Source organism: Coturnix japonica, chromosome 7 (genome assembly GCF_054131305.1).
Source record: "Coturnix japonica strain WE chromosome 7, WE-NBRP24, whole genome shotgun sequence".
Classification (NCBI taxonomy): domain Eukaryota; kingdom Metazoa; phylum Chordata; class Aves; order Galliformes; family Phasianidae; genus Coturnix; species Coturnix japonica.
The window spans coordinates 12,734,204-12,758,754 of record NC_140669.1 but is presented as its reverse complement, the minus strand read 5'-3'; the positions used below and the strand labels follow the sequence as shown (position 1 = coordinate 12,758,754).

Here is a 24,551-nt window from a genome sequence, read left to right as displayed (position 1 = left end):
ATGTAGGTGTTGCTGGCAGGGACTTTGGCTGAGCACATTGTTTTCATGGCTTAATAGTGAAAGAAGGAGCTGTATTTTTGCCATTGCAGATCTGGTGTGGTTGGGATGTTTCCCCTCCTCACCTTGCATTATTTAATCTCCATCTTGGCACTGTCAGTCTTGTTACAAGCTGCGAGCATAGCTGGAGGACCAGGACAGCGCCGTGCTCCAGAGCCTGCATCTACAGCTCTTCTGAAACATGGAGGAGCTCCAAGCACGTGATCTGTGCCACTGAGTTGTTGGTTTCCAGGCCTGTGTGACTCTGCTTCAGGGGGAGAGGTGCTACTCCAAATCCTCGCCTGAAATGCTTGTACCCTATAACACTACCCACAACCAGTGGTGATGAGATTGTGCAGGAAAAAAAGTGGCCTCCTAGGGCTGAGATTGCGAGCTTGTTTTCCAGAGCATCTGCCCAATGGATTTCAGGTGTGTTGATGGAGCGGCTGTGTTCTTTGCTACCTGGGAGGTTCATATTTTTGAGCCTGGGTCTTGGTTTTCTCAGGAGGTACTTTCATGGGGAAAGGAGGGTAATTAGCAGACTAACTCATGTATCGAAAAGCGTATTAGATTTAAAACAAAGGTAGGTGCAGCCCTTCCTTTTGGCTTATTGACTTAAGAGATTGTTCTCTGCTTGTATGCAGAGACTTAGATACTTTCAAATGAAAACTGCATAGAAAGGCTTGAAAGTTTGGCTGTTTCTTTCTCACGGCCCTATGGGCACCTAATGGCTTGTTGGATGTGTTGGGACTTGTCGGCATGAAGTTAATCAGCAATGGCTATTCTGCGGTATGTCGCAGTCATTCACACCCTCCTGGAATCTCAATTAATTTCCAGGTTTAAGCAAGTTCCACATTTCCATGTTAAGAGCAGTTAAGGGACTTTCCTGGCCACATCAGCCAATCTCCTGTTGAAAGTGGGATCCAGAAGCAGGCCACGCAGTTAGGATGTTTCAGATAGGTAGGATGTTTCAGATAGGCCGTGCAGTGTGTGATAGACCCTCTAAGGTGTAAGGAGCGCCTTCAGCAAGAAGCAAGGGCCTGCCCTTGCTGGAGGGTGGGGATGGGCCTGTATTCAAAGGCACAGATGAGGAGGCTCAGTGGAAGACTGCTGTGCTTTTGTGATGGAAGTGGCCCAGTTTTTCACCTGTGTCACTTTGGGGAATGTTTTTTTAAATTATTTTTGATTCTTTGTCAAGCTTACTTTTAAACTATCACTTCTTGTTGCTGTTGGCTGCCAGAAATATATTGTGCTCTGTAAGGATGGGAGAGATCAGAGTATTTCAGTTAGTGCTGAGCTGACACAATGGAGAAGCTGCAGCTCCAGTAGTACAGAGGAGGTATGGCTCTCTGCTAGTTTGGAACCTGAGGCTCATTTAGAAAGGAAGAAATAAGGGTTGCTCTGACTTAGAGTGTTGATTGGGCTGTTGTTGACAATTTCAGAACTGGAAGTCAAGGTCTTACCTATGGTCTGACAGAGAAGCTAGTAATAGAGGACATGATTGTGTTTCCCACTTAATAGGTAGATAAATAGGATTTATAAAACAATAAGGCTTTGAGATGCTGTCTGGACAGCTCAGGTGGGTGCGCTGGTCAGAGGCAAGTGGCTCGAGCCCCATGGCACTGACAGAGCCCCAGGTGTTGTGTAGATGCAGCTGATGCTTCCTCCTTGCTGCACCAGAGGGTCAGGTTTTGCTGGTGAGAAGGGATTTCAGTCTGAGGGCATCAAGCAGCCCTTCTGGTTGATGGCAGGGCTTGCCAGGCAGTTGGCTGACGTGTGTCCCTGGCTGTACAGAACCAGTTTAGTTCTGTGCACCACTGTCAGCCAGTGGGGATTTGAGCTGGTGGGGGGAGGATCTGTGCTCTGGGGACTCATCCTGCCTGGTGAATCGTGGTGCAGCCTCTGGAGCCATTTGTGGGATGCAGCAGTGTGCAAGTGTGGCCAAGGAGGATGGAGGTGAGATAATGAGCTGATGCAGCGTGCTGTGCAAGTTTGCTTTTACTTCCAGGCAAGGGATTTTGTGAGCGTCTCATCTGCTTTCAGACCTGCTTTGCTTTTTATTAACTTTTGTGAAGGCCTTGTTTGCTCAAATGGAAGGTATTTAGCATTGCAGCCCAGTGCTTCCAATTAGTGAGCATGTGCATCCAGCTTCCCTTGTGTACTGAAGCAGGTACCTGCTCCACAGCCTCATGCCTCACACTGAGCTTGGCCTGCTTTCCTTATTCTGGTGCAGAAAGCAGAGCAGACTTCGAGTTTTGGCTACTAGGCTGGAAACAAAACGGTATACTGGGTTTTTATCATCTCCTACTCAAAGAGCTAACTTGGAAGAGGAAGTGGTTCAGAAGCAGCATGGTTGCAGTGGGAGCCCTGGCTGGTGGAGGACAGCTGGAGGTCTGTGCCTGGAGGGGATGGTTTGCTGGAGGTAGAGAAAAACCCTTAAAAAAAACCCCAACAACTTCTAATGCAGTCCCTGGAGAAGAGAGCTTCAAATGCTGGGGAACGTGGCCAAATTCAGACGTGCAACTTTTTGTTCACAAAAGATGCTGTGCCTTTGAGTGGCAGCAAAATTTGGCCTGGCCTTTCTTCTCCACGGCTGTGGTTCTCAGGATGCCGCAGGCCCTGTTGGTTGAGCCGTGGTTATGCTATTGCAGCAGGCCGTGCTTTTTCCTGGGTCTGTGCTTTGGGTTGTGTCAGGATTCAGCCTGCAAGCACCTTGAGCACCAAGTATTTGAAAACTGCTTGCTGAGGTTCCTGGAGCGCAGCATTAGGGCTGAATCCTGCAGGCAGCTGGTGGCACTGACTGCTGGTGGCCAGCGGTCCAAACAGGATCCAGATGCCGTCCTGCTTTCACTCCTTAATGCAGATGTGTTTTCCTGATGGCCTGCATGAGGGCTTTGTCTGTTCTTTTGTAGGTGAGTGGTGATGGTGGTGTTTGGAAGAATATTGATTATTAATTCTTTCTGAAGGTCCAGATTTGCTGTCTGTCTCTAAAGCTGCTGCTGGGGATCTGCTGGCTAAGTGCTGTTGTGAAGAATAACCAGGGGTTTTTGTCTTGACCTACCTTGTCTGATTCCTTAAAATAGAACAATGTTCGTATCCAGCTTATCGCAGCTTTGCAGCTGTATGTGAATAACCTATTTTGTGACATGCTTTCAATCTTTTTTTTTCTGCTCTGTTCTTAATTTAACCTATAATACTGTTCTTTTTCTTTCAGAATGGACTGCTGAATTGAGAATTATTGCAGACCCAACAGTACAGCACTGCTCATTGCTTCATCTATCACTAGTTATTTAAATTGGACTTTTAATATCCTGCCAGCTGCTGTTCACACACACATGGTGCATTGTTGCCATTCTCAGAATTGCATCTTTGAAACCCAGGCCCTCAGTAACCTTCACTGAACAAAGAGGCGACCTCCTGCGTACGTTCACAGAGGGATTTTTTGGACTGTCTGCCCTCTGGCTTTCTTGCAAGTGCTGTGTTTCTGAGACACTATGGAGCCCAGTATGGAGTACTGCTTAGCGCAGGTGCTGCAGAAGGATGTTGGGAAGAGACTTCAGGTTGGTCAGGAACTGATAGATTACTTCTCAGATAAACAGAAGTCAGCTGATCTGGAACATGATCAGACGATGCTGGATAAAATGGTTGATGGACTGGCCACCTCTTGGGTGAATTCCAGCAATTATAAGGTAAGACTTGTCAAATTACAATGAAGATTTTGATTGTAATTGAATTCCAAGTGATGCTTGATCCAAGTGGAACTTGTGTTGCGTACTTCGTAATATGCTGTTCTGCAAGCTGGTCATTACACTGAATCAACCATCCTGGTCCCATTTCTTGATAGCTGATTGCTGGTATGATATCAGGGATTCACGGCAATTACACTTCAGCAAACCGGATTTGTTTTGGGTGCTCATACTCTGACATCCTGATTTCTTTGTATGCCTTGGTTGTTTGTGGAACGCTTTGATCATCCCATTAGTTGACAGTGTGGATGATTTCTTGCCATATAAAAATGGCAAAAAGCACATATGTACAGCCTGTGCTTTTCATACTGTTCTTAATTCTTGCTAGATTTTTTTTTCTTTTTTTTTTTTTTTTTACTATTTGGAGATAATTTAAGTACTGCTGATCTACTGCAGTTAGCTCAGGAAAGGTAACGAGCATGTACGTTCTCTTGAACTGAACAACCTTGCATCCACAGCAGTGGGATGTGGAACTCAGCTGCCTTGTTATCCCTGTCGTGTTGCTTCTGCTCCCTTGTCTGCAGTGTCCTCAATGGGGAGGGGTTTGCAGCTGTGCTTTGGAGAAGTTGCGTTCTGGTTGTTTCCCAAGGCACGCTGACAAGGCTGCTGGGATACTTGGACTGTTGTTAGAGGGAAGACCAGGAGGTTTTGGTATTTTCTGGTAAATCCAGAAAAATCTGTGAGTAAAAGCTCCTACAGACCTGATGGTGAAGCTCATTAACAGGGTTATTGTGGAGTTCTATCCAGAAATAAACCAGTGGTACTTCCATACTGGAGTGGTTCCACTCATGTTCTATGAGTGGCGTTTGGTTTCATTTAAGAAGTTCTAGTGAGGGTAACGTGGACTTATCTCAAGTTTCTGGAGGCTGTTTTCTCAGTAAATGACTGTAATCACATATGTGAAACTTTTGAGTGGGACAAGCAGAGACTACCTGGAGTTAAGTGATATTTATTTTAATATCTTGCTAGTGTTTCATCTCCATATGCCAATCTCTTTTGTTTTAGTGCCTGTGTTTATATTACTGGTACTTTTCCTCCAGACTGCTGTGAAATGTGACATCTTTGGCATAATTCAGTTCAGTTTGCACTAAAGGGAGCTTCAGCTGCTGCTGCTGTGCACTTGGGGAGGACTCAATTGTCTTTGTCATTGGTTTGAGCTGTGTAAGTCATGACCATCACTGGCAGTTTGAGACTTTGGTGTTTTCATACACTGTTTTTATTTAACCTGACAGTATTTTGTGAAGCACTGAGACAGGAGCCAATACCATCTTCTCTTTCACGTTGGAATAACTAAAGCCTGCACTGAGATGTGTGAAACTATTGGTGATACTAGAGGCTTCAGTGTGTTGTCTTGCCTTCACAATCCAATAGCGAGGGGGAGGGTGGTGAAATCAGCAGGGAGTCATTGGCAGACCACCTTACTTGGAGCTGCTTGGAGCAGCATTTGGTATGATCTTGTCAGGTAGGTCCGGATCTCCTGATGTACATGTCTGTGGTCAGTGTGACTTCCTGTGTGTCCAGACTGATGAACCAGCGATGTTTTGTGGTGGGACGCAGAGGATTGCATAAAGGATCTTAAGGTGGTGTTGATGCTTCTGGAGGTGAACTGAGGGTGTTTAGCAGTGACCTTCTCTCGGCATCTCATTGAAAAATGGTAGGAGAGGGTAGTTTGAAGTGAAAATAGGTAAAGAACTTTGTGAGATTTGTTGCATTTTATTCTTAAAAAGTAACCATTATTTTGGAGCTTCTGTACTCACTTCAATTGCCGGGGGGAGGATCGTCTCCCCCTTGCATGGAACAGTCCCTTTGCTCCAGTGCAGCTCGGTGTGAGTGATGCTCTGTACCCAGCAGGTTGACCTATAAGAAATGTGAGGAGCTGACTCTGGTAACAGGGCCCAGAGCTGAGGATGTTTTCTCTCTCAGGGGTCTTCCAGATGAACCTGGTGCATAGACCACATCTGTCTGGATGTGAGCTGTGCCCTGCTGTTGCTGTGTGTGGGACTCCTGATTTGATTCTTCTGCATCCTGATGGGTTTTGTTACTTACAGAGATACCACGCTCCTAAAAATGAAACACGTGAAGTATTGCAGGGGAATTTTATTTCCCCTGACAGAACTCGTAATGGTGTTAGAGAAGGCAGCCTTCCTTTCTCATCTGTGTGTGCGTATCAGACGTTACAAGAGCATGCTTCACTAAGCTGAGGAGAAGGAAAACTTACATAAATTAGCTGGCTTTCTTTAAACTCTGCACTGAATAATGTTTTTGGCTTCTCTAATTGAGGGGTAGAACAGATGGTGCAGGCTTAGTTTAAAGTGGCATCCATTAGAGTTACTTAAGCTGATGAATGGTTGTTCTCTGTAGGCATAAGTTTGTTCTCTGTACCGTGTTTATTTTGGATGAAATTCAGTGGAAAAAGTCCTGATTGAAGAAGCAGTTATCAAGCATGGATATGGACTAAGATGGTAATTTGGTAGGTGTGCTCTCTTGAATACTTAATCCATAGAGAAAGGAGTCTTTGGCATCTGGGGAAGAAGAGTTAAAGGGCTCCCAAACAGCTGTTAGCTGGGGATGCTGAGGGATATGTGAAGATCAGTGATAGTTGCATTCATTTAATGGTTTCTCTCCAGAAAGCCTCTTTACTATGGAGAGGTAACACCTAATGAAAAGAAATATGAACTAGAATTATTCTATTGTCAAACAGGCATGAGAAAATGGGTCACTGAGAGTGGTTTTGAGATCAGTACCTGAATGTGTATGGTCATATTGCAGAATGAACTCTGACTCCAACTCTTGTGTGGGGAGAAAAGCTGTCTCAGAAGGGCTAAGAAATCATTGGGCTTCAACTGTATTTGCAGAATATGGCCCTGATTTTTTAGACTGTGGTGTTGGCAAGCTCCTGATAGGTGGGTTTTCCTGCCTGAAACCTAGGAAAGAGCAGAAGCTTGGCTCCAGGATATCCAGTTTCCTGTAGGCATTGAAGTTATTTCCCTGCAGCTCCCAGGCCAGCTAAAGGACTGTTCCTCTGTGTGTGCAGTGCCTGCCTTTCTGACTGCTCTGTGTGGCAGCTGTGTAGCAAATCAGCACTGAGAACTTCCCTATGGATTTATCTTCCCCTCTTCCCAGGTAGCAGTGGCTCTGGGTTGTTCAGCCAGCTGGAGTGGGGGGAACTGGACAGTGGGGTAGTGATGTTGTTCTGACTGGTTTATGAAGTGTGTTTGTGCTTCTGGTTGTGTATAGCAACAACAAATAAGCCTGTGATCCCGTGTGGAGCAGACAAGAGGATCTTTCAGTTACTCACCAAGATGTTCTGAAATGAAATATAACTAGTGAGAACCCACAGAAATCCTTAGGGAGCATGGAGAGCCCTGGTGTTGAAATAAATAGGACTCGAGTTTGTTCTTGTAATGGCATGAATTTGGGTAGGGTCAGGCCAAAGGTCTGTGTCACTTTGTGTCTCTTCTCTCTGGGGCTCACGCTGGGTGGTCACTGATGACTGTGCTCACTTGTATATCCATCTGCCTTGTGGCTCTGAGCCCCCTCTCCTGGTTTCTGCTCCAGTCCCTTTTCACTTTGGGTTTTACTGCTGGGATGGGCAATGCAGCAGCCGCTGTGCAGAGGCTGTGATGACCTGCCCTTAGCTCTGCAGTGTTGGGTTGTGAGGGCAGACAGACAGAGCCAGCCCCGGGGTCTCGCCACCATCACAGTTACTAAATAGAGAGGACAAAGCTATTCCTTTAATGCTGGTGTAGTGTGTCAGCTGCAGCAATGTGCTGCTTGTCACTGTTGTGTATTTTTTTCCGGAGGTCTCGCATGATTTGCTGTCCCATGGGAAGCCAGGGGGTACATTAACTGGCTGCAGCCTGAGGGTCACAGCTGATGCCTGTGTGGAAAAGGCAGATTATTGGGGATTTAGTCCCTTGGTGATAAGGGCGCACTAATGCCATTGTGCAGGGCCTTACTGGGCCCTGTTGTGGAATGTGTTGTGCGGTGCTGGCTGTGTGCTCGGGGAAGGAATTTGGGCTGGAACAGGTGCAGGGAAGGGCCAGTGCAGTGCTCAGGGGGCTGGAGAGCGTGGCTGGCCTGAGGAAGCTGAGGGCTCGGCTTGCTTAGCTTGTGGAGTGAAGGCTGAGAGGGAGGGAGTTTGATGGCTGTCTATAAATATACATCAGAGGGGTGGACGTGGGGTGGGGGGAAACTGTTGGAGCTAAAGGGCAAGGTTAGCACAAGAACAGATGGGTAGGGACAGGCCAGTGTAAATTTAGGCTGGATGTGAAATGAGGAACTGGAAAACTCTTTAAGAGGAGTGGATGAGAGTAAGACGTCTATTTGATTTTAGGAGTGATTGTGCAATGATTTGGATAGTTTATAAGTATTTTATAGAATAAATTAAAGAATTCTCAAGTCGTGCGGGTAGTGTAGAGCATACGAATGACCTGTGCTTGGTACAATTACAATAATGTCTCTTCCTTAATAGTCTGCCTGAAATAGCATTGATGTATAGTAATGCAAATGGATACGTTTATTTCATCCTGGCACTTAAATAAAGGAAAAATTCAGTGTCCATGGCTGTAAGTGCAGCTACGTTGGTTCTTAGAGGAGCAGCCCACTGGACTACACTGTGTGTATAGCAGGATGCTTTCCCTTTCAGGTAAGCGATTCTGGCTCAGCTTCCCTTTGGCAGCAGCTTCCTTTGAGACTGAAAGGTGAGATTTCCTGCAGGGCATCGGGACAGGCTGGTGGGGCTGCAGGATAATTTGCCTCTGTTTGAATCCCGTGTGCTCTGTGACCAGACCCTGAAGCACAGGAGGGGAGGTGTGGATCACAGTGCAGACAAGTCTGGTTTTCTCCAAGTGAATGCTGCCACCTACAAATGGTTCATTACTTCCGAGATCAGATCTCATTTGTAACGAGACCGCTCTGTTGTTCCTTGTTCGCTACTGCATTTGTTGCCAAATATGAAACTTTAAAACAAAGCAACATTTGAGTATTCACAACCCAGAGCACAGTCCCAGTTATCAGAGCGTGGAAAGCAAGATCGGTTCTTGATTATAGCGTGGCTGGCAGTTCAGCTGGAGGAAGGAGCCTGTAGGATTGGGCCCTGAATTTTAAGTGTGAGATAATTTTCTTACTAAGTAGCGCTTTTTCATCTCCAAAAGTAGCTTATTTGAGAGAGCTTGGTGAGACAATGTGAAATGAGGTGGTAGAGCCCTGTCCTGCAGTGCCCTTGTTGTAGTGCAGGGCGGGCATGGCATACAGGCTGTGGGCTGGCAGCATCTCCTCTGAGAAGTGGGAGCAGTGCAGGGTTAACCTTGGTGGTACCACTTTGCTTGCGGCGAGTTTGTGCCTGGCTGAGTGGCTGAGAATTGGATAACAGCAAACAGAGAAACTCCAGTTGCTTCCACTCAGTGCGTTCTGCAGTTGCACCTCTGTTGTTACTGTAAATTGTATGTTAGAAACAGCTCTTACTACTAATTATAGTAGTTCTTTGTCAAAATTGTATTCCACTGGAAGGTAGTGATTCTTACCTTGTATTCTCTTGGCTCCCTCTTTGACTAATAGCCGGTGACAGTCATGCTGGCTCTGATTGGAAGCCTTACTGCAAACGGAGTGAGTATGGTCTGTGCAGTGACACGTAACAAATACCTGCTTTTAACAGTTAGGAGCTCTTTGCTTATTCAGTGCTTAAATTGAGATGTCCCTTGTTCGGTGTTATTTATAGCTAAACGTAAGAGGCTTTTCCTGTTGTTTATCTGACTTTCAAGAATGCAGTTCCTGTATTTCTGTTCTAAATACAGGTGACTCTGCAGCTTTCACATAGGAGTAAAGCACACTGAAGTTTTGGAGAGAATCCTGTTTGCTCACAGTTGATGCGGTTGGCCCCATTGCTCCTTACTGCTTGTATCCCTGCTCTGTGGTACGCAGCACATCTGGACACATTCCTATGTCAGTTTAATTAGAGTGCTGTGGACAGAACAGCCCTTGGGTGGGTGCTGCGGTGTACTTCTGGCTTAGTGAATGAAGGCCCTGGAGAAGGTAGCTGTGTAGCTCATTTAGCTGAGAAATACAAGGGAACGTAGCAGTGCTGGGCCCTGAGGGATGGAGAGTGCTACTGATGTGCTGCTTGCAGTGCGTGCCTGAGCTGCTGGGCCTGCAGAAGGAATTTCTCTTTGGATTCTGTGTGGAAAGCTGTAACTATACACAGGTTTTAGGAGGTACCTGCTCTTACAGGTTGCAGTGCCAGCGGCTGAAATCATAATTTGTTTCTCTTGTGCTAACTCTGGAGTTTGTTACTGTTGCTTTTTAATGGCTGTGAAAGTGGATGTGGTCTCTGAGGACAAGCTGACTGAAAGGAGAATGGGAAATTAGGTCTGGAATGTGGGAGACTGGGATGATGTGGGGCTGCAGGAGCAGAGGGAGTGTGGAGCCATGTGAGAAAAGGGGCAAGGCTAAGGAAGGCTGGAAGAACTAAGGCTGGGAAATAGGCAGAGCTCAGCAGGGGAGCTGGCTTGTTGGGGTGCCAGCTGAAGCGTATGTGACTCTGATGGGCTCAGCACACCAGAGCTGAGGCAGAGGCTGGTGTTATGTGGTGCCTGTAGGACCAGGCCAGGCTGTGGCATCTCCTTGTGCCTTCACCCACATCAGCTACGTGCAGAGTTACCTGGCAGCTTAGTTCTTCTTCCAGCACTATGATTTGGAACTGACAAGTATGTGTTCTCCACACCTCTGCCTTTTTGATGTAAATGCATGTGAGTTGTTGCGTTAACTTTTGTTCTTTTTTGAGGAAAACTTAGAAAAGTGATTCTTATAAAGAGCAATTTCTACAATGATTTCTGTGATTTGAAGAATTCTTGGTATTGCTTTGTTCACTGTGGTAGGCAGAAATTAAGGGGATTTAAGAAATGTGTTCTTTTAGCAGCAGTAATAGCTGTGAGCTGACAGTTCAGTGTGCCTGTGTGAGGAGAGCATCAGTTGGATGTGTCCCTTCTCCTGAAGGTCCTCGGTGAAAGAATTAAAGTGTTTCTGGGGATGTGTGCCTTCTTAGCCTGGCTTGCACTTCAGGCGTCTGAATGATGTGGTGTAGATCTCCTTCTGTCGAGAGCCTTCAGTCTCCAGCACATAAGAAATTTCTTAAGACAGATCTGGAGTAGTTCATGGCCTGCAAAGGACTGTCTTGCAGGCTGAGTGGTGTTGGCAGCTCTAAAGGCGCCCTGTGGGGAATGTGGGGATGGTGAATGAGGTGGAGAAGAGGTGAGCTGCTGGTCTGAGAAATGGGGAGTTGTGGAAAAAGACAAGGATGGATAGTCTGCCTTCCCCATGGCATATATGCTCCGGGAGGACAGGTTGTCGTGTGCCTTTTTTAATTGAGGGTGTGGAGGTAAGCACACAGGCAAAGGGAGCTGAGGGCAGGGCTTCAAAATGATGCTCACTGGAATGAGAGGTGAGCCAGCAAATACTTTGGGGAGGGCAGAGAGATTACTGCAGACTGTTTATCTTCCTGCTTACTGCAAAGCTATCATCAGCAGCTGTAGGTGACTGGCACCTGTAAGCTGAGGGGGAGGGAAGGGAGGCATTGCTGGGGGCTGCTCTCTGGGGATTAGGCAGGCACTTAGGGCTGTGGGAACAGCCGTGTGATGATAGAGTGTATGCCAGAAAACAGCTCTGCAACCAAACTTGGCTGAGCAGCAACTGAAAGTTCTCTAGAGCTGCCTTCTTTAATCAGGAAAGGTGTGGTAGGGCTGGGACAATGGCGAATCTGCTGCTTCATTGACAGACAGCTCTTGCTGCCTCTGAAGTCAGGCAAAACAAGTGACCCCAGCAGCTGTATGGTGCTTCTATGGAACAGAAGATGGGGAGAACTTGTGTGGCTGTTCATGTTCTGTGTTGAGCTCTTCTGGGGGCAGGAATTGACATGGGGACAGTGTGAGCCCCTTTGGTGTGCGTGCAGTACTGCAGCTCTGCCACCTACGGAGCTCAGAGCCTCATTTAGGGAGCTATGAAGGATAGTTAGAAAGAAGTGAGACCGCTGCCTATATGCTTGCATTTGCTCTGGAGTAATCCACAGCCTTATCATAGAGGTACGAAGGTGATGTACGCTCCAGAAGTTTGGAAGCTGCTGCGTGTGAATCTTGCTGGGGTGGAGGATCCTCGTGTCTGCGTTTTCCTGTGGTGTATGCAACGTTTGTATTGTTAACAGAAAATAAATCACTGTGCAGAATTCTTACTTCTCATCTTCTTCCTTTATTTGATTGGAAGCTCCTATATCAGATTAAGTCCCAGTGCTGTTCCAGAAGAAACGCTCTGTTCACAGAACATAATTGGTGTTGGTGCAGGAGGGAACTGGTTGGGATTCCATGAACTGTACTGTGTAGGCTGTCAGATTAACTGACCTAATGAGCCCCTTCTGCCTCTAAAAATCAGATTTTGGTGCAAATAATAGAGGAGTAAAGAGGTCACGGGCTTTGCTGGCTTTCCTTTAATGTAGCTTGATGAGAGATAACACTGTTTTAAATGAGTTTTTGTTCTCTTGTCCTTGCTGTTTCCTTTGCCCTTCCCAGAACAGTGGTGTGAGAAGGCTGTTCCCTTGCTTCCAAACAGTGCTGGTCTGACATTCTGTGTTCTGTTCTTGGTTATTTTGGAGAATACTGAGGATCTCCTTTGACTTGAACAGAATCAGTGTAGGTGTAACTAGCAGGGAAAAGAGTGACTGGCTAACCAGAATCACTAACTGGGTGTCATTTGGAGTCTTTGGTCACAAAGGGGAGTTGTGCTCTGCAGCAGATGTGAGAGCTGATGAGGGGCTGTGAGGATTGCCCCACAGCCACAGTGTGCCTTCATCCTTGTAGGGCTGGAGGTGCATTGTGTTCCTTGGAATCGGAGGCTGAGGGCTTGGCAGGGTGAGAGGTGGGAGCTGCCCCCAGGTGAGACTGAAGAGTGTCCTCAGCTGCAGGATCTCTGTGCTCACTGATGGGTTCTGTGTATTTGCAGCTGACATGGTTAAGGCTGCATGTGGATATTGTTTTTGTGTTTGTGTCTAGGTTTTGAACCTCTGTTGCTCAGTGTTCATTTTAGAAGCGCTTGCATACCTGCAAGATGGGTCTTATTTTTCTTTTATCTAGTATCAAAAGATGAAAAAGAAACTTGAAAAGGAGCATATTCATTTGACTTGCACAGCGTATTTCTTCCTTATTGCTGTGAGCTCCAGCTTTCTGCTGAAAGCAGGTTTGTGTCTGCGCTCAGAGAAGAGCTAAGGGGAGTTAAGTGCTCCTTTCGCAGAGGTTCTGTCAGTCTCTCAGTTTTGTTGGTGCTCTTTTGCTAGTAAAGAACAGTATGTGTTCAGTCTGCACTAAAGGAAGGACATTTGAGCCTCATATGTTCATCTTTGCATAGTTTTCTAGACTTGGGTTGTCTCAGACTGTGATGATGGACTATGCCTCGTGTAGTGATCTAAGGTAGTGTGAACTGTGTCTGCCTGGAGCCCTGCTGCTGTTGATGCCTGAGAGCTCAGGCCTTTGCCAGAGCTGTTCAGTACTTAAGCAAGCAAACAGAAACCCCTTCCTCTAAACGATCTTGCCTGGTAAGAGGAACCTCTGTTTCTCCTTGCAAGATCTGATGTGGAAATATTTAATGCACGTTCATTTCCCTTAATATGCTGAAAGTAGTTGGAGATGCACTGCATTTCTGACTGGCATAGTTAAGATAGGCACATCCTGAAAGTCTTTGATGCCAGATCAAAAGAAAAGAAAATAGTTTTGGAAGGATGAGATTAATGTAATTCTTTTTTTTTTTTCTTTCAGTTCTGCTTTTCATCCAGAAGGATCTGGAATTATTTTCAGACCTGCAAAATGGCCAAACCCATCGCTTAAGCATGCAGCCTCTCACCTGATTTAATGATCGACTTGGCACAAATGTGCTTTCTTCTGTCAGGGGAATTGGATTGCTTTAAATATTGATAGGATGGTCTTCAGTCACCAGGCACTAATGGGGAGGCTGCATGTGTACCCTAGTTCACAAATGAAGAGGCAGGGCAGTCCTACAGCAAACACTGGAAATTGGCCGGTGAACTTCTGCTCTCTCTGGCCCCGACTGCTCACTGGGAAATGAGTGAGGCTCAGGCCGGGCAGCTTGGCTCTCTGTGTGTCAGCCCACAGCAAGATGTGACTTCCCAAGCCGACAGCGTCCTTGTTCTGCGGCCCTGCTGAGGGTGTGTGCCCTGCTCGTGCTCCTGAGCTGGGCAGGAGGTACATGCTGCTGCTGCTTCTGCCTTTCTTTGACTTTATTCTCTAAGATTTCTCTTCCCCAGTCTTTTTCTGAAGCTACAAAACTCAGGTTTTGTTGCTGGGAAGGCAATACCCTTCCAGGAAAAAAGCCGTTTTCTCTTGCTGATGTAGGTGCACAGGTGTTGGAGCTAACACCACTTGCAGCTGCTTCTCATTCCAAGTTTATGATGCTTTGTTCCCCAAGGTCTAGAGGAGCGTGCTTAAAGAAGGGAGAAGCGTGTTGGCAGGATTCAGGCACCCGGGCTGCTCTGTTGGCCTTGTTCCTAAAACCACCCAAGTGAATTTGTTCAGGAGCTGCAGGAAGGGCCTGACTGCTGCTGAGCTGGTGGCTGTAGCAGTGGTTCCTGGTGGTGCCTCTGACACCCCAGGGCTCTTAGGGAATGACTGGAGGGTCTGCACTGCAACTGAGCAGTGCTGTGTAGACAGAAGAGCCAGCCCAGCCTATTTGCAGGATCAAGGAATGGAGGGCTTGGTGCCTATTCGTAGAACAATAAATTCCTGAGACCCTTTTAAAATACATTCTTCGTTTGATTTGACACCATTTAGTACAGGAGAATTGAAATGTCCCTAATGAACACTGCAAGCCTAAAGTGAGTTTTATATTGATTTGGGTGGCCTGGAGACTTCCTGAATGTTTTTAGCTCACTGGTAGTGTTGTAGAAAAGGGTTCAATTAACTGGGAATGGGTTGGCCTATGTTAGTCTGGCTTCAGAAGCAGGTCTCGCTGTGGCAAAGCAGCACAACTGGGTTGTATTGCAAAGGGAATCAGTCCAGAGCATGCTGAATGTGCTAATGTAGATTTTGTTCATACAATATCCACATGTGTGGTCTGTGAAGTTAGATGCATGGGTGTTTAGAGAGCTCTTCTGAATAGCCAGAAGTGTATTCTGACCTATTGTTTGCTGTTAAATAATGGATGTCACAAATATGAGTTTTATTGGATCTCAGAGCAGCTCTGTGATGGAATCCAAATGCCTCCTTGTGTCTTGCAGAAAGAAAGAAGCGTTTCTCAGAAGAGCTTCCCTTGGCTGCCCTGCCAAGAAATCTCACAGCACACGTACTTCTCAGAGCCAGGCCCACTATGGTTTTGTGATGAAGAAAAGTCTGCTCTTTCTGTTTAAGTTGGAGTTGCTGCTGTGGAGTTGGTGAAGGAGTCCTGCAGGGAAAGGAAGGAGGGATGTAGTGTGAGTTTCAGACATGGGGAGAGGGAGTCTTAGGCTCACCTCAGCCTTAATATCTTCAGTCAGACAGTTGCCCGGCCTATGCTTAAGATAAATGATGTGATGGTTTCCAAGCCTCCTGAATTACTTGGTTTCAGTGTCCTCCTGCTCTTTATGCTAATTTCTTTCCCAAGTAATCTAAGAGGATTTATCTTTATCCTTCTTTTAGAAGGAAAAGTTGATTACCACCCTTCTTGGAGTCCATGCGAGCAAAATCTCTTCAGTGTTCCCACTGCAGCTGTTTGCCTGCTTGGCAGCTGAAACTGGAAGTTTGTACTTTGGTGTGGAGTGCATGGGCAGTGCTTGGCTGTGCTGAGACATCTCTAACTGCTGGGTTTGGTGAGGTTCTGAGATCGAGGCACTTCTCATCCCAGGTAGATGCTGAATAACCAAAGGGTTCAAAGGCAGGTAGAGCTGCACAAAGGCAGGGTCCTTGCTGATGCCTTCCTCTAGTGGTTTGCATGCCCTGGAAGGTGTAACATCGTTATTTAAGAAAAGATCCTCTGGAGAAGTCTTTGTTTTATGCTTGCTGCTCTGGTTTCCGTGCTCTCCAGGTTTCTGCTCTAGCTCTATAGCGGTGTCATTAACAAAGAGGAGGTGGGGGGAGATGTGGGATGGAGCTCTAACAGCATCCCCGTGGGCAGAGATACTTTTAATCTCTGGAAAGGCACAGCATGTGGCAGGGAAAAGAGCAGGCTGGCAGATGGGGTGCGCACAGCTCCAGTCGTACTAAGGAGACAACGTGGTGAAGCTTTCGTGCTGTGGCAGACAAATGGGTCACAGTGTTGATTTGTCACCCCGGGTGTAGGAACTTGTGCTACAGCTGAATGCGATGAGATGAATTAAAGGGATTTTTGTGAAAGATGAGGCAGTCGATACATGTGCACTGAGAACATAACCCTCAGAGACAGAAGGGCCCAAGGCAGTCTGAATGAAGTTCTTGCCTGCACAGCCTGGAAAGCTATATTGATAGAGGCCAGAAGAACATAGCGAGTGCTTGAAAGGAGCAATTGGTGGCTTTTAGGTCTGCTTCCTTTGGCTCGGGCTCTCCTGTTTGAACTTTGTGGAAAAGGAGAGCTGCAGTGTGACCAGTGGGGCACGATGTGCCGGGCTGGCTCTTTGCACAGCGCTCAGTGCAGCAGCTCCAGGAGCACAGGCAGCAGAGGCTCAAAGTTCAGAATCCCCAGCCGTGGGTTATGTTGTACCAGGCTGTTCCTTGCAGTTGCTCTGTGGGCAGGCACATGGGTTCCTGGCCCAGGAGGGCCATTAAGATCTTCCCTGATGTTGTTGCTTGCCCCCTGCCAGCTGCGCCTCCTGTGGAGGGACTGGAGGATTGGAGCCGAGCCCTGGCTGTGCTGTGTGCAAGTCTACTGGCAGCCTCCTGGTTCCTGTCCAGGAAGCAGAATAGCATCACTCCGTGTCCTCACAGAGGCTTTGTCAACTGGAAGAGTGTTATTGGCCTGCATGTTATTTTGCCTGCATGCTGCCTCACGCAGGCAAAAGGAACAATACAATTAGTGCTGGTGTTGATGGGTATTACAGCCTTCTCAAGCCCTTTTAAGAAGGGATTTCAGCTTAAGCTCTGAGGAGCGGGGAGTGAGACTGCTTTGCCGTGGTGTTGTTTCTTGCTGAGTACAAATGACACCAGAGGTGCTGGTGCTGCCATATCCTGACTTGTACTCCAAATTATTTAGTGAACCAGGGGAATTTTGTGGTAAAACTATACAACTGAATTAGTCTGTCTTACAAAGTAAAAAGTTTTCACTCTCTTGGGTTATTTGATGAGTCACTTCATCCAAGAAACCAGCAAGGCCTACGTCAGGTCAGCACATAATTGGGCGACTCTTGAAAGAGCATCCAGGCTGCCCAGTGGACTCAGCTTAGGATCCAAAAATGTGTTTCTGCAACTGTTTTTCTCCCTCCTAGTAACATTTGGGTAGTCTTCAAGGTCTGAATGAAGTCATCTGCGGGTAAGAAATGTGCAGCGACTGCAGATTGCTGTGCCCTGTTTCTGGAGAGAAAGTTGTGGGTGCAGACAACTGCACCACCTCATGCTCTGGGTTTGTGCCAGTGTGATGGGTCAGAAGCAGCCTGCAGCAGCTTGGGATCACAGAGGAGTAGGAGCTGGAAGGGAGCTCTGGAGATCATCTAGTTCAACCCCTTGCTAAAGCAGGTTCCTTGGAACAGGTAACTCCTTACCAATAGGAAATATTACTTCTCAAAAAGGGTGGTGAGGCACTGGAATGGGCTGCACAGGGAGCTGGTGGAGTCACCAACCCTGGGAGTGTTCAAGGAGCGATTGGACGTTGTACTGAGGGACGTGGTTTAGTGGGAGCTATTGGTAAGAGGTGAATGGTTGGACTGGATGGTCTTTTAGGTCTCTTCCAACCTTGGTTATTCTATGATGATTCTATGATTTGCTTGACAGAAAGTCAAAATGTGCCAGAAGAGTGCAGGGCCTGTGTCTCTTGCAGCTATTTTCTTTATAGAAAGAGTTAATGAAGAATCTGTGCTTTGTTTCCATGGTGCTTCGTGTTTGAGGCATCTTCTTTGATGTCTGAATTTGAAGAGAAGGAACAGAATGTATATATATGCTCTCAAAACATTTTAAGTCCTTTGAAGGAGAGAGGAGAAATCTCTTTAAATGGTGATGTGAGTGCACAGAGTAGCTCCGCATGGTTTTTTTCCCCCCTGCACGTATAGATTTTAGGCTGAACTTTATAACTGGCCCGCATGCTGGCACAGCCCCAGCACTGCAGGCAGATGTATATGGAATAGCCAAACAACACTCCTTCCAACATACAGATGGGACTGCTAGATCTCACCATGACAAGTTTATGGTAGTAATAATGCTCTGCAGTTCCAGATGAGGATATGAAAGCTCTTGAAAAACATCAGTTTATATTTCCCCCATCCTGCCAGGTTGCTCTTAACTCTGTGTTATAGGAGGAAATAGATGAAGGGCACAGAGACACGACCGTGGTTGGGTTCCCTCCTTAATCAGTTGATGTCATTCTTTTTGTGTTAGACTTAGCAGCTGAGGAGCACAGCTTTTCTTACAGTGCCTCTACAGAAGAAAAAGCTGCTGTTGGATCTCTAAATCAGCAGTGTTATCAGGAAAGCATTTTACGTGTGTTGGCACTATCTTTGGGCATTGCCTTATCTGAACTCCTGTTTCTCTAAGTGCTGTTTCCGAGCCTGACAGAGCTGCTATCTGTGAAACTCAACCTCCTCTTCTCAGTGCCGCATACTGCAAGGAGCTGGCAGGCTGCAGCCTCCTTCCTGAGCCAGGCTGCTGTGACACAGACTGATAGAGAGGAGCAGTAATTGGAGCCTATCGCTGTGTGCGGCTTTGAACTTTTTACTTTTATCAGATGTTGTCAAGTTAAACAAAACCTCCCAGGTAAATAAACCAAAAGCGCTGTGCCTTTTCATTACACACACACACACACACACACACTACATGCACTCAAAGACACGCTGCCTGCTCCATGTCTTTAGTAGCTGGTGCCTACAGAAAACTAGAAATCCAAGATTGTCATGGATTGGATCCCAGAGCTGGAGCCTTGGGGAACTACAAAGAGTTGTCTGTTATGTGCTTCTGTGCCTACAGAGGGATTAAAACAAATCTGTTTCACAATCTGCCAGCAAAGCCTTGGTGTTGGTGACAGAGGAGCTCATTAAATCCATTCATAAATGGACAGGGCTGCTTCTCGCTAAATACATAGAACTGTTTCTAGTCTTAATGCATGTTTTAAATCACTGGCAGTGGATGTTAAGGCTGCTGGACCCTGACCCAGCTATTGCCAGGCTGCTGGTGTGGGGGACAGTGCTGTAGTGGTGGGCATCCAGCAGGGCTGCAGGAAGGCAAGCTAACTCCTTCCAGGTACCAAATAGCTGCCCTGTGGTGATGACCATCACCTACTTCAGTCCTGGAATATCAGCTGTATTGGATGGTGTGGGATATTACCTGTACGCAAGTGGATTTTCCAGATAGCTTGTTAGAAAAGCTGCAAGTCCATAATTGAGTTGTGGTGCTCCAGAGCTGTTCTGCAGACATCTGCTGCTCTGGTGCCCTGGTGAGGAGCCTTGCCCCTGCCTGTGGGATCCTGACCGCATGCTGTGCACCACAGTGGCCCAGGGCTGTGCCCTAATGTAGATGCACTACGCTTTGCTATTCTGTCATAGAATTGAGTGTCTGTTGGAAGCAACGCAAAGGCTGTTTGCAGTCTGAGGGAGGAAAACAGATGTTGTGTTGTGGTGTGGGAGCTCAGTGGAGCAGCGCTTCAGCTGTTGCTCCACATCTCGCATGACAGCCAAAAAGGCAAAGGACAGACTCAGGTCAGTGGGAGCTGAAGAGAGCTGAGCTCATTTGTCTTGCAGTACAGAACGCGGCTGTCGCCGTGCATGTGCACGGTGTATGATGCAGTTGCACGTGGCGGTGCAGTCGCGTTGTATGGTTACACACCGGGCTGTGGCTCCGGTGCTTGGTTCCAAAAATTGCGCCCCGCAGGCAGCGGGCGCTGGTTGTGTTGCCGAGCTGTCAGCAGTGCCGCTCTCACCACGCGTTCATCGAGCGGCCGCGCAACCCCAAGATAAGGACGGTTGGTGGTGGCTGCCGCGCGCCCGCGCTAAGCACGAGCCGACCGCGCCTCAGCTCAGGGTGAGGGGACGCGCGCACCCGGCGCTGCTCGCTGTGCCCACCGGCTCGGGAGCGCGCTCCGCGGGCTGCGAACACACCGGGCCGTGTTATTGGCCCTTATTGGCCCCGTTTGAAGGCGTTCTGTCGGACGGAGCGGCGATTCCCAGCGTGCTCCGCGCCAACGGCTGATTTGCATAGGGGGCGGGGCGGAGAGCGCCCCCTGCCGGCATCAGCGAGCTCTCCCTGCTTGCGGTCTGTACGTGTGCTGCACACACGCTACACGTGTACAGCGGGGGGGGGTTTATACCGCAGCTCAGTGACCCTGTGAAGCAGAGCCCGTGGGATCTGCATCCTGCCTGGCCCTCAGCCTCATGCTGACACCTGTCCTCTGCTTCCAGGTGGTGCTGCTGGGGATTGACATCATCTCCGCGCTGGTGTCCCGCCTGCAGGACCGCTTCAAGGCCCAGATTGGCACAGGTAAGGGCTGTGTGTCATGCTGCCTTTCCCCTGTGTCCCACCCGTGGCACACTTAGTGATGTCTCACCCCCCCGTGAGCAGCAGAGGGGCTGTGCGGCTGTGGTGGTTTCCTTCTGAGAGATCTGGATGTTGCTGTTCTCTTTCTGCAGTGCTGCCCAGCTTGCTGGATAGGCTGGGGGACTCCAAGGACTCTGTGCGGGAGCAGGATCAGACCTTGCTGCTGAAAATCATGGAACAGGCTGCTAATCCTCAGGTGAGCTGCACAGCCCTGTGTGGTGTGTGAGAGGAGCTGTGTGAAGCGGAGCTGCTTGAGTTGTTATTGATGTCCTGGTGCTCTGTCTGGGTGTTAACTTTTCCTCACTCTCTTCTATCCAAGGGTGTTCTCCTGTGTCCGTCTCTAAAGCCCTAATCTCCATATGCCTCTGTTATGGATGATTCATGTTATGTGAGAATGCTATTGGATGGGTGGGTGGTCAGAGCCTGCATGGGAGTGTGTGAATGTTGCTTGGATCCATCAAGGGGCAGTCAGTGTAGTTGTTCTGGGTGCTGGAAGGCTCTTGCTTTGTACAGCGCATGTTATTTTAGTTCATGGCAAGTTACTATGAATTCAGCAAAGAACTAGTCATACTTAAAGGGTTTTTTTTACTGCTTCTGTTTTCTGTCTCACTTTTTTTTTTCTATGTCCCACAGTACGTGTGGGATAGGATGTTAGGAGGATTCAAACACAAGAATTTCCGGACAAGAGAAGGGATCTGTCTCTGCCTTATTGCAACACTCAATGTGTAAGTCAGAACCTCCTCCAAATCTAAGTTACGCTTGCGGACTTGATTTGTTGTTCGCACCAATGCCCTTTTTGTTCTTTATTCTCAGATCTGGAGCTCAGAGTTTAACGCTGAGTAAGATAGTGCCACATATATGTAACTTACTTGGAGATCCAAACAGCCAGGTAAGATTTTGCTGTGAGTTGCTTCTGAAAGTAGTGTTGAGTGCCATTGTCAGTAGGTGGGGCTCTGTGTTCTGGCTGATAAATTAGCTGACAAATGCGCTGCTGTTGGTGAATGATGCTTATGAAAAGCTCTTGGTTGCTTTTGAGTGGCTCAGAGTTGAAGTATGCCTGCAGTAGCATCAGAAGTTCAACAGAACAACAAAAATCTGCAGGTTATATGGAACATAGCAGAAACCTCTGTGGGAAGAGAGCTACTCCTGTACCTTACTGAGTGCAGGGGAAGCTGCAGGGCTCAGTGAAGCATCTGTGTACCTTCAGATAAGAACCAGTCTGGGCAGGGAGGGCAAACAGGACCAGACTGACAGCCTGGCCATGTGCACTGCCAGAGCTTGTATGGGGAGGTTCTGAACAAGGGGCAGAGGGAAGATAAAGTTGTATAAGAAACTGACATCAGCAGTACATACTGCAATAAGTATCTGTTGCTTCTACTATGTGCTTTCTATCCTGATTTGGAAGATGCGGTTGTCCTTCTCTTGTCTGCCATCTTTGTTACAATTTTAACATATTAAGTTGGGGTTGCCCCAGTTCTATTGCATGGGAGAGAGCTCTCTTGCCAAGGAGAGCTTGTAACCTAGTCTGAAATTGGATGTGAGCAAAGCTGGTGAGAGGAGAAGGGGGGGGTGGTGGTGAGGAAGCAGAGTTGAGATGGATGTTATGTAGTGCAAGCACCTACAGGTTCTGAATATTGCAGATCTCCATCCAGCATGGGTAGTGCTCATGATCCAGGTTTAGAGTGGGAATGTAGCTGGAGGGCAAGTGTGAGGTGGACAACTGGGGAATGGGTTTGTACTGGCTCTGGAGCCTCCCCTTGCTAAAGAAGAGGGCCAAGTAGGAAGCAGCTTCTCCTGCTGCTTTCACCAGTGCAGGGAGGATAAACTGGTTCCTTCTCAAAGGTTTCTAAGGAAGTGTAAGGTTCAGGGTCCTCCCTGTTCCCGAGATGTGACTGAGCAAACTTACTCCGAGGGGATGCTGGGTTCAGGATGCTGAGTTGCTGCTGCACAGAGGCGTTGTGCCCCTTGCATCAGTGAGCTCGTTGCAGAAACCAGAAAGCTGGTGAGGGGACTGAAATATGTTCCCTCCCTGCTGCCTTTCATGTGCCTGGCACAGCCCAATCTCAGCTCCCAGTGGGAAATGAGATGAGTCAAGAGATCAGCCTCTTAGGGACCTGCTGCACCTCATTGCACAAAGTTCATGCCTGAGCTGGTCACACACCAGTCTGACGGCAGCGTTATGTTCTGAGCTCTGGGACATCAGGGCCATTTGCTCGGTCAATGCTGCCCTCTCTTGGTGAAATATGATGGAGAAACAAAGATCTCCATCAAGTGTGGTATTTTCTCCCTTTTGTTGTGGATATCAGAAGCTGTTTTGTTATTGCCCTTTTCACAAGGAATGGTGTTCAGGTTTTATTGGTTTTAGTTAATACCGTTCTTAACAGCTTATGGAACTCAGTGAGCATCTGCTGTAATTACTATTTAAATAACTATTTTCTGAAAAATAAAACTGAGCAGTAAAGCTTTCTTATGAGTTTTGCCCAGTCCTGCAAGCACAGCTCTGATCAGCTTCATGCAGCCCTGTGATCCTTCCAGGTTTTCTGTGGCTGGATGTGTTTGTGGCTGTTGCTGCTATGGACAGAGCAGCAGAAGAGCTGCTTGTTGGGTGGTCACAGCCCCTGGCTGCCGTGGGTGGTGTGTGGCCTTGCAGCCCACAGTGACCGATTATATTCTGCATATAGTGGCAGCTGTTGTTGCTGAGAAATACTCAAATTTCTTTCTCCAAGGTAGGGCAGGGATTTATTTATTTAGAGTGTAGATGATTGACTTCTCTCACATTTCTCTTTCAGGTTCGAGATGCAGCAATAAACAGCCTTGTGGAAATTTACAGGCATGTTGGTGAACGTGTAAGGGCTGATCTCAGTAAAAAAGGGTTACCCCAATCTCGGTACGTTGAAAATGGCTTTTGTATTTTAACTGTTTGGGGGTTCTTTTTATTTTCTTCTTTCCTTTACGAGGCTTCACATGCTTCATAATTGAACCTCTTCCTGGGGTCAGAGTTCTTCCATCCTACATGCACTTACTATCTAGAATGCAGGACAGAGTGTAATTAGACCCGAGGATGGCATAGATGTCAGTGTGTCAGTGCACAGGGGGAGCATGGGGGGAGGCTGTTTCAGAGGCACACAGATGGAAGGAATGCTGCTGTCTCTTGTTTTCCAGTGGAAACATCTGCTGCAGCATGGCCTCGAGGAGTGTGCTCTCTAGGAAGGAATAATGAGATGCTGTAAAGATCTTATGCTCCACTGGGCCTGTGACATGCTTAGGAAAGAAATGTCAGGGCCAAACAAGAGTGTTGTGCAAAGTTTGCATTTTATTTTTCTATTCTGCAAATTGTTAAAAATAGGCAAAGTAATCATGAACTGGAGATGTATTTACAATGAGATCTGCCACATCTCCGGTAGTGTTGTATTTCCAGTCATATTTCTTTCATTTTTGTGGTATTCCTCTTCTGTTTTTTATCAGCCATTGCATGTTGTGATTTGATTTTTCTGAATTTTACAGTAACTCCCCTCTCCCTTGATGTTTCTGATAGTGTTCCCAATGCCCCGAGTTGGCATGAAATTTGTCCTGTAACATCTTGAATTAGAAGGCTCCTAAAGATTAAATTCAGCTATTGATTGCGGATTTATTTCTTTGACTTCCAGATTGAATGTAATTTTCACAAAATTTGACGAGGTCCAAAAATCTGGAACCATGATCCAGAGCTCGAGTGGTGAGTAGAAATCCCTGTGTTCTTTTTGGCATCTTCACTAGTTTTCTATTGGTGAGACATTCAGATGGATGCAAAACTGCTAAGAGTACGAATGATAACTCAGGAACGTCCATTCACATCTGCAGACATTACAAGTTCTCACATCCCTTATACCTTCACAAGTTTTTGTTTCTAACTTTCCCATCCACCCTTACAACTTTCCTAACCACCTTTACATGTCAACAGAGCATTTTACAAACACTTTTCAACTGTCCATGCAGGCACGTATCCAATCAGAGCTGTGAGACGCTTGTCCTTCCAGAGGTGTCCTTGGTTCTCATGCTGTTTATCTTGCTCCATAGCTGCAGCTCTGAACAGCTTTTCTTGTATTCCCACAGTGCT

The 24,551-nt window shown here is 47.2% G+C and overlaps 1 protein-coding gene and 1 non-coding gene across 51 annotated transcripts in view; one reads left to right on the top strand and one right to left on the bottom strand.

Moving 5' to 3' along the window:
- CLASP1 (cytoplasmic linker associated protein 1) overlaps nucleotides 1-24,551 on the top strand; it is a 133,366-nt gene that overhangs the window by 5,539 nt on the left and 103,276 nt on the right. For all 50 annotated transcript variants that reach the window (XM_085553281.1, XM_085553289.1, XM_085553277.1 and 47 more), the window contains exons 2-8: nucleotides 3,251-3,725; nucleotides 20,320-20,398; nucleotides 20,548-20,651; nucleotides 21,089-21,180; nucleotides 21,269-21,344; nucleotides 23,245-23,342; nucleotides 24,103-24,170. In XM_085553281.1, coding sequence (XP_085409407.1) covers nucleotides 3,531-3,725; nucleotides 20,320-20,398; nucleotides 20,548-20,651; nucleotides 21,089-21,180; nucleotides 21,269-21,344; nucleotides 23,245-23,342; nucleotides 24,103-24,170 — 712 coding nt within the window. In that variant the 5' untranslated portion in view covers nucleotides 3,251-3,530. The remainder of the gene's footprint in view (nucleotides 1-3,250; nucleotides 3,726-20,319; nucleotides 20,399-20,547; nucleotides 20,652-21,088; nucleotides 21,181-21,268; nucleotides 21,345-23,244; nucleotides 23,343-24,102; nucleotides 24,171-24,551) is intronic.
- Nucleotides 19,769-19,885, bottom strand: LOC116653712 (U4atac minor spliceosomal RNA). The gene has a single exon (XR_004308098.1). It is a non-coding gene; the product is annotated as a U4atac minor spliceosomal RNA (small nuclear RNA).